The sequence below is a fragment of the Phyllostomus hastatus genome, unplaced genomic scaffold (genome assembly GCF_019186645.2).
Source record: "Phyllostomus hastatus isolate PE091 unplaced genomic scaffold, TTU_PhHast_1.1 phas_scaffold_501, whole genome shotgun sequence".
Taxonomy (NCBI): Eukaryota; Metazoa; Chordata; class Mammalia; order Chiroptera; family Phyllostomidae; genus Phyllostomus; species Phyllostomus hastatus.
This window is the reverse complement of record NW_025334033.1, coordinates 49,894,616-49,908,408: the sequence shown is the minus strand read 5'-3', so window position 1 is coordinate 49,908,408 and position 13,793 is coordinate 49,894,616. Positions and strand designations below refer to the sequence as shown.

The window sequence follows — 13,793 nt, the reverse complement described above, 5'->3', positions numbered from 1 at the left end:
TTTGTGTTTTGGGCCGTACTAGACCAGTACTTTATTACCAAGTAATTAGAGGGCATTTAACATTTGAAAAGGATTTTATAATTTTAATATATTTGAGGAACCCTATGAGCTAAGTAATCTATATTCCCATTTCTATCAGGAACTAACTGAACACAGAGATATAAAATGCTTAGACTTCCATATTAGGTCTCTTTTTAAAGCCATGGTATCAGAAAAACTCAGTTCCCTGTACCTCCTGTGAGTCTTTCTCCTGTGTCTCCTGTATATTCACACAGAATATTTCACTTCTGGTCACCAAATATGTGGGGATTTTTCCCACACCAACCACTTCTCTGCAACACCAGCTAGGTATCCTGCAATTGAACTGAATTCTGACACTGTCTACCTGGAGATAGTGTCAGATCCCACAGGGTAAGGGCTCAGTCCCACAGTACTGCTCCCACCTTATTTCAACTGCAAGTAGTAGGTCCCAGGTTACTCACAACTTCTGTCCAGTTGTTTGGCTACAAATCGAAGGTTCCCATGACCCTCTTCCTCAGGTTTGATTAATTTACCAGAGCAGCTCACAGAACTCCGGCAAACACATCAGTTTATCAAAGGAGGTGATAAAGAATACAGATGAAGAGCTACATAGGGTGAGGTCTGGGAGGATCCTAAGTTCAAGAGCTTCTGTCCCTGTGGAGTTCGGGTGTGTCACCGTCCCAGTGTGGATGTGTTTGCCACCCCGAAAACTCTCTGAACCTCTTAACGTTGGGACTTTATGGAAGCTTTCTCACATAGGCTCGATTATTATTCCATTTTTAGTTCCTCTTCCCTCTCTGGAGAATGGAGGGTGAGGCTGAAAATTCCAAGCTTCTAATCAGGGCTTGGTCTTTCTGGTGACCAGCCCTCATCCAGGGGCCCACCCAGAGTCACCTCATTAGAACAAAAGATGCTCTTAGTGCCCTTACCGCTTAGAAAATTCCAAGGGTTTGGGGAGCTCTGTGCCAGGAACTGGGGACCAAGACCAATATATATTTTCTATTATCTTACACGCATTTACTTATGTTTATATAGAACTTCATAGGTTATGGTATTCTTTGACCTCCTTTCTAATTTGCTACTCACAACACCTCTGTGAATTAGGCAGGATAGTTCATGAAACTACATTTTACAAATGAATGAATTAGCTCAAAGAGGTCACCCACCTAGTAGTAAATGGCAGTGCCTACCCTGAAACCAAAGTTTTCTGAAATGTGGTGCAGGGTCCTTTCACCTACCCCATATTAATGTTCTGCCATTCAAAAGGATTGGCCTTTGCTGTCCTCTGGTGAACCTTAATTAAAATGAATGAACAAGGGCCTAATGCAGAGGAAACAGGTTATTCAAGGGCCTGAATGCTTCCCACAAACGTGTTGTATGGCCTGTGCACAGTGTGTAACTTGGAATTAGTTGCCAGTATTCCAGACATTGAAATCTTGCACGTAAAACCTAGGATATGTTTAAAACGGAGATACTCACAGACCTGCATCCATGCCCACACGCTCTGTTTTCCCTCTTATTTAAGGGATGAGCATGCTGCAGGCTGCAGCCAGCTCCTCCAGTAGATTCTGATTATTCCAGCTCCTGTTTATTCCAGCAATGCTACCCCCCCGCCACCAACAGTTTTCTTTCTTTAGTGGATTGTCCACTAGTATGAAAACAAACCATCCTTTTAAATAAAGGTTTCTTCTTAGTGCCTAGAGTTCCTCTTCTCCCTTCCTTTGTTAAACCCATTTAATCAGACTTTTGCCCTCACCACTCCACCAAAGCTGGTCTTGTTGGTTCTTCCTCTATATTACTATTCCAGTGGTTTTGTCACCTCATTCAGCCTATCAGTAGCATTTGACATAGCCCATTCCTCCCCTTCCTTGAAATACTCCATTTCTTTGGAGTTGAGGGATCATATTCTTGGCTTTTTCTTATAATGCTGCCTACTTTGCTATTTGGTTCATATATGCTACCATCCTTATTTTTTTTTTGGAAAGCCTTTAAAGGCCCTTTTCACTTAAGAAAATGCAGGAAATAGAGTACATTAGTGTCCTGGATTAAAAGTTACTGTACTTTCAGTGAAGCAGCCTTTAGAGATTGTGGCAGTCTCCAGTCCCATGGAAAGCTGCATTTCTTTCCCTTCACTGCTTTGTCCTTTGAGGAATACTCACTGTATCTTGGAATGATAAAATAAAATCTGTTTATTATATGATTCTGTTAAGAAATTCAAATGTCATCAAATTATAAGGCTTTAAGGCTTTTCTCCAGTTAAAAAAAAATGAAGCCAAGTTTTCTGTGACAGCAAAGAAGTCTCTTGATTTATTACAAGGCACACCATGTCATGGTTGGTTGCCTGTTAATATATTACTACTCTGTAATGACTGGGTTTTCTCGGTGTGCAGATGTGCACAGAAAGGCTGGCCTGTGATTCTTTACACATTGGGTACCCTTGAAGGTCTCTGGTTTGTAGCAGAACTTTGTGAAACAGGAAGCAAATCACCGTTGCTCAGAAAGAGTGACATGCTCTGCGCCTGCTGCCCAAACTGTTGGCTGCTGTTGCTTTGTAATAGCTCCTGGCTCTGCCAAATTATGCTTCCATGTGTCTGTATAGCATTTCTTCACGCTGGCTTACATTAGAACATCCGCTTAGCCTTTTTGCTCTTACCGGTCGTATGCCTAGCAGAATTGTCTTGCCTCCAAATATTCTGTTTATGTTGATTAATTGCATGCTCTTATCTCACTGGGATTTGGGGAATCATAGAACTTTAGAGCTGGAAAGCACCTGAGACCTGAGTCACAGTTTAAAATAATAGGAGATAAGCACATTTGAAAACAACAAAAACAGGAAAGAAAAATAATTCCGGGACACAATTTCAAACAAATTTAATATCTCATTATAATGAATTCTCTTTTCAAAAAGATTTAATTAATGATCACTTCTTAGGGATTATGATGATTTATATCGGGTTGGCATACTGTGGCACATTGCCTGTTTTGGTGAATAAAGTTTTATTGGAACAAAACCATGTTCATTTGTTTATACATTGTTGGTGGCTGCTTTTGTGCTACTGTGGCAGAGTTCATAGTTGTGACATAGAACATACAGCCTGTGAAGCTTTAAATATGTATCTGGTCCCTCACATGAAAAGTTTGCCAATCTCTGATTTAAACTATTTAAAATTTCATCTCTCCAACCAGAAATCTGAAGTACTTTCCTAGATAACACCAATATGTAAAATGAAGGAGTACCTGTAAGGGTCTGTCAGCCTTCTGAGAATATCACCAACGTATGATCTTTGTCCTTTTTAAATTTATTTCTTAAACAATGTACTCAGGAAATAGATTGATAGATAGGTAATGGTAGTTCTTTATTGTAATCAGTTGTTTCAGTTACTTTTTATCATGAGTAGCTTTTAAATTTAGGGGAAGTGGTGTTACAGTTTACTTTACTATTGTTTAAATTACTATATTTGTGTTATTTTTGCAACCATTGTGTTTCTCCACTGGTGTTTTCACGTTAAGATTATCTGTGCATTTCTTTGCAGTACGTGTAAGTTTCCTAACTTAGTAAGTCGTAATAGACCCACTACCTGCTGTCATTTTCTCCAGCGTCAGCCTGCTCAGTTTCTGTGTCGGTTTATATCTGCTCGTAATGAAAGGTGTTTAAGGCAGATGTTAATTCTAAAATTCTAAGGTGGATATTTAAAGAGTTGAGTGGTTACTTGAAAGTTATAATTACATTTGTCATCTTTCATTCATAGGTTAGCTTGAGCCTTTCTACTCAGATTTCACCAGTTTAAATTCAAGGTTAACTGAAGTTCTCTCCATGTTAGACTCATTTTCTTTCCTCGAAGAATAAGCAGTTTTCTCTTTGTTGTAAAACTGTTTTTAGCACATTGACACTAGTCAATGTGAATTCTACCTAGAACCGTGAAATCATTGTTAAAATGGAAAGTGTTGGAACAGTAGTGATGAAATAACTCTTAATATCTTACATCTACTTTACCCCACCACATTGTTATTAGTTTCAGAAGTATTACATAGTCTTTTTTGTAAGACTTCATGTATTTATTTCTAGAAAGAGGGGAAGGGAGGAAGGAAGGGAGAGACATCAGTTGATTGCCTCTCAAATCAGCGGCCTTTGGGTTTGCAGGATGACACAGAACCAGTTGAGCCACACTGGTCAGGGCTGTAGTATTTTTGTGAAGAGGTGTTTGTGGCAGACTCACCCTCAACTTGGCCTACATCCATTTGGACATGTACTTTTCACCTCTTTCACAGTGGCTCCCACACCTTGACCTCTTCTTTCCTTTTCTCTGTCTGAATTTGAAAAGAAAAAAGAGATATTTGTGTCACTAAGATGTACGTAAACTGCATTTCATACTTACTCTGGGTGAGTTGTTTGTTTTGCTAGCTGACGTTCTTATCTCCTCGGGTATTAGTTTTAAGTGGACAGTTTTAGGGCAAGCAAAAACAAAAACTTTCATCTTCTATGACGTATTTTCAAAAAATTTCTTAGCAATATTATTTTATATTATCAGAATGAAAGACTGTAAAGTTCACAAATAATACAGAGGCATTGCTACTATACAGAATCTGTGAGGGGAAGGCTGGACTTAATTTCAGCTATAGGTGTCTTGGATCCGTAATATCTCAGAGGCTGGTGGAAGTAGCTGTAATGTGGCAGACTGGAGTGACATCCAAGTGCCAGCACCCAGGTGTATAATCAGATACAAAAAAATGTATGTTATCTATTTTCTTCCCCTCTTTAGAGAGATCAGAAGTCATGAAATATGACAAATACACTGCTTCACTGAGAAGTTAGTACAACACCATTATAAAGACATACCTCAAAAAGTAGAAATGTTTTGATAACAGTATAACTGGGCCAATAAACTGTTCCATTTTCCTGTCAGGGGTGTCCAGCCTTTTGGCATCTCTGGGCCACACTGGAAGAAGAAGAGTTGTCTTGGGCCACACATTAAATACACAGACACTAGCGAAGACTGATGAGCAAAAAAAGGGTTTTAAGTAAATTTACAATTTTCTGTTGGGCTGCATCCATAGCCATCCTGGGCTGAATGTGGCCTGTGGGCCACGGGTCGGACACCCCTGCGTGGTAAGGAGGCTAAATGGGGAACATTCCTATTTTAAAATGGCCTTTTATTTTTCCCACGTCAATCTCCCAGCCTTGAAGTACTTTCATCTGTTGGCTCAGGTACTGAACACTGCAGGCTACAATTGCTCAATAAGCAGACTAATAAAACCTCTCATTTAAATCTCCTACACAGGATTTTCAGTGCCATTTGGCAGTCTCCTCTGTCACTGATCAGCTGTTTCCTATTCCCTACAGCGGATATTTAGCACACTCATTCCTTCAACAAATATCTCTTAAACTCCTACTCTGTACTAGGCATTGTTCTGAGGCAGTGAACAATAAAGTTGGAAACAGCCCTTCCCTTACAGAGCGTACCTTCCAGCAAGCTACTGAACACCATGCTCCTGTGCGTGTTGGTTAAATACCGGCTGTCACTGCTGCTGGTGGGACGACTGCTGTCCCAGTCTGCCTGGAACAGCCCCAGCCTAACACCCGTTTCACTGGCAAGGGGGCCCCAGTTTTAGACAAAAGTATATGACCATCCTAGTTCTAAACCTTTTATGTATATTAATTCATTTAATCCTCATGGTAATCTCATGAGGTACATAGGATTATTAGCATCAGTATGCAGGTAATGAAACTGAAGCACAGAAGGTGAGTAATTTGCCCTCCGTACATAGTAAGTGGCAGAACCAGAATTGAAACCCAGGCAGCAACCTGGTCTCAGAGTCTGTGCTCTAGTCCCTGGGTTACACTGCCCCTAGGCTGCTGTTGTAAGTCTTCCTGTCTTACTCTGCTTGTCTACCTTCCCCTCCCCCGCAAAGTAAAGCAGGTGATCTCATTTCCTTCACAGATAAATTTGTGACTTTACGAAGTAAACTCCTCCAACTTGCCAAACCCTCTTTTAAAATGTCTTCATTTCTACTCAGCCTCACTTCATCCGTCCATTTCAAGGAAAGGGGTCATCCCTCTTCCTGTCTAAAACTTGTGTATCTGCCTCATCCCATCCCACCTCCTGGATGACTTTGTTTTCTAAATTACTCCTCTCTTGCCCTGACCAGCTTGGCTCAGTGGGTTGGGCATCATCCCAGAAAGCTAAAGGTCACCGGTTTGATTCCTAGTCAGGATACATGCCTGAGTTGCAGGCCAGGTCCCTGGTTGGGGGCATGTGAGGGTTGCCACCAACCCTCTCTTTCTCCTTCCCTTCTCCTCTCTGAAAATAAATAAAATCTTGAAAAAAACTATTCCTTTTTTTCTTGGGCCTTCAGTCTTCCACTTTCCACTAGCTTTGCCCAGTCAGCATATAAGCATGATCTGTTGTTGTTGAAAGGTATCTTTCAAGAAGCTTTACTATTGGGAAAAGTTTCTTAAAGTTTAATAATTTAATGATGATAAATGCCTATCAATGATTTATTACCCTGTTAAATCCCAGATAATTATATATATTTCTGATCCTTTTTACCAACCCTTACCATCTGCAAATACTTTACAGATGAAGAATTGGGAACTCAGGGGACTACATAACTTGCGTAGCTTATGAACAGTGGCCCTGAATTCAGATTCACATTTTCCTTAATCCAAAGTTTCTTTTATTGCTGGTACATCATGCTAATTTATCACAATTCTTAAAGACTTCCTTTGATCCTCTGCCTGTCCTAATACTCATAGACTCTTCTTGCCTTTCGTTTACTTCCCAACCCATCTTAATATGACTCCCACTTCTGTGTTAATCAGGACCCTCCTGAGAAACAGAACCACCATCTGTTTATCTCTCATATATATTCAGATTAGGTTATATCTATCTGTACATATATTTAGAGAGCTGCTATGACTCCCTGTCATACCAAGCCACGCTACCAAGACATGGAGCGTTGATTTTAAGAATTGGCTCATGTGAGCTCTAGGACAACTTCTGTTCAAGATGGTGGCATTGATAAACAGAGCTTGCTTCCTTGTACAACTACATCAAAATAACAACTAAAATGTAGAACAACCATCACTCAGAACCATCAGAAACTGAGTTGCATGGAGGTCTGACAACTATGGAATTAAAGAAACTATATCCATCAAGACTGGTAGTAGGGGTAGGGGTGTAGAACGGGCTAGTCCCACATCCACATGTGGTGGATAGATATTCCAAAGGGATATCTCATGAGTGAAGAGTCCCAGCCCCACCCCAGGACCCCCAGCCTAGGGTCCAGTGTCAGGAAGATAAGTCCCCATAACTTCTGGCTGCAAAAACCAGAAGGGATTGAGTCAGTAAAAGAAATTTCTGCAGTCCCAAGCAGTTCCTCTTAAAGAACCCACATATGGACTTACACAGACGCACACTCTCTGAGCTCCTACACAACAGGGGTATCAGCTTGAAAGGCATCAGTGGCCTACAGGGAGGAACTGAAGTACCTGGCATCAAGGTGGGAACTGGAACACAGCTTTCTCCCAGACAGAAAGGCAGACAGAGGGTATTGTCCCTTTTCTGAGCCTTCCCCCCATGGAGCCACACAGCCAGCAGGCAGGTGCCGCACCTGAAACTCCATCAACCTGGCTAACACTGTTTGGCCCACCCTGGAGATCCCCTGAGATTCCTTCCCAGCCAACTTACTGGCCCATCCAAACATTAACTGTGAATTTTCCATATGAATGGTTTATCTTGGCTCATGCTTTACACTTTCCTAAATCCTACCAAACAAGCAAGAGCTAAGTGGCCCCAGGCCCAGCACTAGCATCAGCCAACCTAGATCCAAAGCTTGGCTTCCCCAGGGAATTTCCAAGCCCAGCACATATAGCAGCCATCTCAGATTGCTTTGTAGCTCAGGTTGGGTGGCCCTGGCAGAACACAGGTGGGGGCTGACCTTGGCCCTCACCACCCGGGAATCCCAGGGTCTCTTCACCCAGTGGACAGCTATAGACCATGTCAGAGCACCACACCCTATCCCTGCACAGCTGATCCTCCACAGAGGACGAAGGTTGGTAGTCAGTGGTCACAGCCAATCCTTACAGCTGACTAGCCTAGGTAAATCACTCCCATTGACCTGCCAACAGCAATCAAGTCTCAACTACAAGAGGAGGGCATGCTCAGGCCACCTGAAGGGCGCACCTCAAGTACCCAGCTTGGGTGACAGGAGAGGCTGTGCCACTGGACCCTACAGAACACCTACTACCTTAGGCCACACTACCAAGACAGGGAGTCATAGCAGCTCTAATGCATAGAAACAAATACAGGGAGGCTGCCAAAATGAGGAGACCAAGAAATATGTCCCAGATGAAAGAACAGATCAGAACTGCAGAAAAAGAACTAAGCAAAGAGGAGATTAGACAACCTATCTGAGGCAGAGTTCAAAATACTGGTAATCAGAATGCTCACAAAACTGATTGAGCTCGGCTGCAAAATGAAGGAAGAAATGAAGGCTACACAAAGTGAAATAAAGGAAAATATACAGGGAACCAATAGTCAAGGGAAAGAAACTTGGACTCAAATCAACAATTTGGAACAAAAGGAAGAAATAAACATCCAACCGGAACAAAATGAAGAAACAATTCAAAGAAATGAGGAGAGGCTTAGGAACCTATGAGTCAAACACTCCAATGTTCGAATCATAGGGGTGCCAGAAGGAGAAGAGGAAGAGCAAGAAGTAGAAAACTTATTTGAACAAATAATGAAGGAAAACTTCCCCAATCTGGTGAAGGAAATAGACTTCCAGGAAATCTAGGAAGCCCAGAGAGTCCCAAAGAAAATGGACCCAAGGAGGAACACACCAAGACATAGAGGCATTAAGTTACCCAAGATTAAAGATAAGGAGAGAATCTTAAAAGCAGCAAGAGGAGACAGTTATCTACAAAGGAGTTCCCATAAGGATATCAGCTGACTTCTCAAAAGAAATTTTACAGGCAAGAAGGGGCTGGAATGAAGTATTCAAAGTCATGAAAGACAAGGACCTACATCCAAGATCACTCTATCCAGCAAAGCTATCATTCAGAACGGCAGGGCAGATAAAGTGCTTCCCAGATAAGGTAAATTTGAAGGAGTTCATCATTACCAAGCCCTTATTATATGAAATGTTAAAGGGACTTATCTAAGAAATACAAGGTCAAAAACTATGAACAATAAAATGACAACAAACTCACAACTATCAACAACTATCAACTGAACCTAAAAAAATAAAAACAAAAAAATTAAGCATACAACAAGGACAAGAACAGAATCACAGAAATGGAGATCACATGGAGGGTTGTCATGGGGAGGGGAAGGGGAGAATGAGGGAGAAGGTACAGAGAATAAGCATAATAGGTAGGTACAAAATAGGAGGATGTTAAGAATAGTATAGGAAATGGACAAGCCAAAGAACTTACTATGTACAACCCATGGACATGAACTAAAGGGGGGTGGTAAGGAGGAGGGGGATAAAGGGGAGAAAAAATGGAACAACTGTAATAGCATAATCAACAAAATAATTGAATCTAAAAAACCAACTAAGCAAACAAAAAGAACAGACAGAATCATGCATATGAAGAGCATTGTGATTGGTGCGAGGTAGGAGGGAGTGTGGGGGAATGGGTGAAGAGGTGAGGGGACTGAGAAGTACAAATGGGTAGTTACTGAGTAGCCACGGGGATGTAAAGTACAGCACAGGAAATGGAGTAGCCACGAACTTACACATGGACGTGAACAACGGTGTGGGGATTGCCTGAGGGAGTGGGGAGTGCTGGGTGGAAGGGGACAGAGGGGAAAATTGGGATAACTGTAATACCATAATCAGTAAAACATAATTTAAATAAAAAGAATTGGCTCATGCAATTGTGGGGGCTGGCAAGTGTGAAATCTGTAGGGCAAGCAAGCAGGCTGAATACTTAAGTAGAATTTCTATGTTATTGACTCGAGGCAGAATTTCTTCCCTGGGAAACCTCAGTTTTTACCTTAAGGCTTTCAACTGATTGGATGTCCCCCTCCCCAAATATTATCAGGTTAATCTCCTTTGCCTAAAGTAAATTGATTGTCAATGTTAATCACACCTACAAAATACCTTTACAGCAACCTCTGTCCTAGTGTTTGACCAAACAACTGGGCAACCATAACCTAGCCAGTTTGACAGATAAAACTAACCATCACAACCCCTATCGCCGTACCTTGTCTTCTTCATGGCTAAATCCAATGGACACTTTCCACAGCTTTTCTCACTGGATCCCTTTGCAACATTTGATGTTTTGGACCACCCCATTACTTCTGAAACCCCTCTCCCTTGGTTTCAATCATCCGAATGTTTCCCAGTTTCCTGTCTTTCTGGCTGTTCCTTTTCTCGCATTTCAGAGACTTAACTCATCTTCTCCCAATTCTTTAGTTATTGATAGTCTTTTCTATCCTTGGCCATCTTATTATTCCCATTAATGGTGTCTCCCAAATCTCAGGTTCCATCTTAGAATTCTCTACTGAGCTTCACACCTACATATGCAATTACCTGTTGCACATCTCCACCTGGATATTGCACAGACACCTCAAACTTTGCTTGTCTTAAAACCGAAGTCCTCTCCTTTCCCTCTTAAACGTGCTTTTACATCTTTTCTGTGCTCTATCTTAGTTGGTGGTACCTCTCCACCCAGTTACCCAAATCAGGAACCAGAGAGGACCCTCAGCTTCCCCTTACATTTACCATGTAAAACCTTCTCTCTATCCCGATCTCAGCCAAGAAGGCTCAACCTGAATTTTCTCTCACCTGGGTTCTTGGTGTGGTCTTTTTGCCTCCTGTCACACTCTCTTTCCAGCTCCTCTACACTGGTGCCAAAGTGGTACTTTAAGAATGCCAGTCTTTTCGTTTGTGTTTAAATTCCTCTGGTATCTCCCAGTTGCCCACAGAATTTAGGTGGAATTCTTTAGCAGGCCTATGAGGCCCTCTGTGGCTAGGCCTTTCCTACTCTTCAGCTCCCACACCCCTTGCTCACCCATCATACTTTCAAGCGAATATTTTTAGAGCCCAGGCTTGCCATGCCCTGCATTGCCATCTTCTGCCCAACATGTCCACTGTTTCTGTCCGTTCCCTCCCTCCCACCTTGGGCATTGCGAAAAATTATTTCAGCACCCAGTTCTGTCTTCTCTGAATAACCGTTCTCGATTCCACAAATAGATTTGACTCGGCCTGCTTCCTGACATCATTCTACATTGTTTTCAGCTCTACTATAGCAGTTAACCACTGTATTAGTTTTTTGTTTACCTGAGTGTCACCTTTCTTTATCTTCCTTTGTCCCTTCCAGAAGCTGCCGCTTCGAACCTATAGTACCTGATCCCCTTATACCTACTCTCAGCTTTCACTTTGCTTTTGTTTTATTTTGCTTGTATCCTTGGAGCAGTTAGAAAGAAAAGCAGCTGTTAAATTATTATTGCAAACCGCCACTCCCCCATTTTCATTTCATTTCAGGAGATACCATACATCAGCTTGTTCCCATGTGATTCTTGTGTGCAAAGAATTCTTTTCTCAGCAGTAAAAAGAATTCATGTCATAATAACCATGCTTTTCAACAGTTTTTTAATTCTCCTATGTCCCCAAAATGGTTCCATGCATTTAATGTCAAATTAAAAACTAAACTAGTTCTGTGTTAATCCTGAGAGAAGAAATAATGGTTTTTAAGGGAATAATGACAAATTCTTGGGTTTTTAACATGAAAATTGCAGGTGACCAAAGGTCCTGCTATATACATTGGGGTCAAAGGATAATAGAATGGTCAGCATCTCAATTTAGACTTACGCATTACTATCTGGTCTAAGTACACTTGTAGAAGCTACTTGTGGTGTAACTCCTTATGTATTTAAATTTATCTGACTCTTGGTTTTCTTGGTTTATTTTTTAAGTGGGTAAAGAATCTACTTACGAATTCTTTGCCCTTTACGGAATGTGGTATCTTGGTTTAATTCCATGTATCCCTTCCCTTTTACTTAATTTTATTGTATTATTTTGCACTGTTTCTAAAATAATGGCTTTGGCTTGTTTCTCCCTGAATGTTTCTGCAGTTTGGTTTGAGTATCTGGCTTTGGGCACCCCTCCTGGACTCCATTTGTACTTGTGGTTTTTGGAAGGCAGAAGTCAATGTTTTCTATGGAAGATGACTCTTTTTTATTAATATTGTGTATGTGTCTCTCCCCTCCTTCCTTTTTGGTTTCTCTTAAAAGACTGGAAAGAAAGCGGTTAAGGCGGTTCTGTGGGTATCAGCAGATGGACTCCGAGTTGTGGATGAAAAAACTAAGGTAAAACTTTTATAAGCTTAAATGTAACTGCTCATGTTTTTCTAACCCCTAATGAGCCAATATAGTGCCATTAAGCAGTTGCAGTCACTCTGTACCCTTGCACTTCGAGTTTAGAGAGAGGAAGGGGGTGGGGAGAAATAGTGATTTTGTTGTTCTACTTATTTATTGCATTTACTGGTTACTTCTTGATTGAACCCGCATCCTTGGCCTATCAGGAAGATGCTCTGGCCAACTGAGCTACCTGGCCAGGGTTTTGTGTCTTTCTACTTTGTCCAAAGTACAATCTTCCCAGACTAGTTAGTGTTTAGGAAACCGATTTAGTTACTCATTTACCTGATAAACTATAGAAGTCACTCAACATTTTGCTCTACATGACACAGCATGTGTAGCCTACCAAGCATTGTCATTTAATGTTAAGATCTGAAGTCTATTTTTGTTGTTACATATTTTTAAGAAATCTTTATCCCCACAGATGTAAAGAATGATGTAAAAGATGATGAATGTTTTACCACAGTTAATTTTTTTTAAATGATAGACCATATTTGAAATTTCTTCTTGTTCCTTAATAAAACACTATTTTTTGAAAGTGATATTTGAACTGATTAAACTGTTATGTAACTGAAAGCCCAATTCAAATGAAATCTTGAGGACTTGTAAATGGCTCAATTAGCTGAAATTTACTTAGAAGTCACACAATATATCAAATCATAGGTAGCATTCTGCCTTTGAAAGAAAGGGATCCTACATGCCTCAATGCCCAACAGAGACAGGTTCCTCCCTTAGAGAGCATATGGTGTTATGTAAGTACATTAATCATTAATTTAAATTTACTAAGAGACCTTAAAGTCTGGAGAAATTTTAACAGGACAGCGGTTTTTCAAAAAGAAACTCAAATGTTGCTGGACCTAGGAGAAAGTCTGTCAGGTAAAGAGCAGTGTGATGGGTAACTTGCCTGATATATTTTAACTGATTTAATACGAGGGGAGAACCCCCCCCAAAAAAAAAAACAGAATTATCTTCTAATTATCTTCTGGAGGGCAGGCCCCTTGTAGTACAGGCTTCCCCTACTAGGTGAGTATTCTAGGAATCCATCTGTGTTAGTGTACCAGCTGGTGTTGTTGTGAGAGGCTGCGTTCAACTTCAGTGCATTTTTTTTAAGACTTCCAGTGCATTTGCCCATTTCATGATGGGCGATTTATGAGTGCACCTGCCCACACTGTGCTGAGTGTTCAGCGGTTTGTGACCAAAAGTGGCATGACCCTCATGCCAACCCCTATATTCACCTGATCTTGCCCCAAGTAACTTTTTTTGTTTCCCCGGATGGAAAAAGTCCTCAAAGGCAAACGTTTTGCCGATGTGGAAGAAGTGAAACAAAAAAATTGCAGAAGCACTAAAAGGCATCAAAATCGACGAGTTCAAAAACTGTTTTGAGCAGTGGAAAAAAATGCCTCTAAT

General features: G+C 41.1%; 1 protein-coding gene across 13 annotated transcripts in view; it reads left to right on the top strand.

Moving 5' to 3' along the window:
* NUMB (NUMB endocytic adaptor protein) overlaps positions 1-13,793 on the top strand; it is a 132,227-nt gene that overhangs the window by 103,908 nt on the left and 14,526 nt on the right. For all 13 annotated transcript variants that reach the window (XM_045823946.1, XM_045823952.1, XM_045823950.1 and 10 more), the window contains one exon: positions 12,264-12,338. In XM_045823946.1, the coding sequence (XP_045679902.1) occupies positions 12,264-12,338 (75 nt within the window). The remainder of the gene's footprint in view (positions 1-12,263; positions 12,339-13,793) is intronic.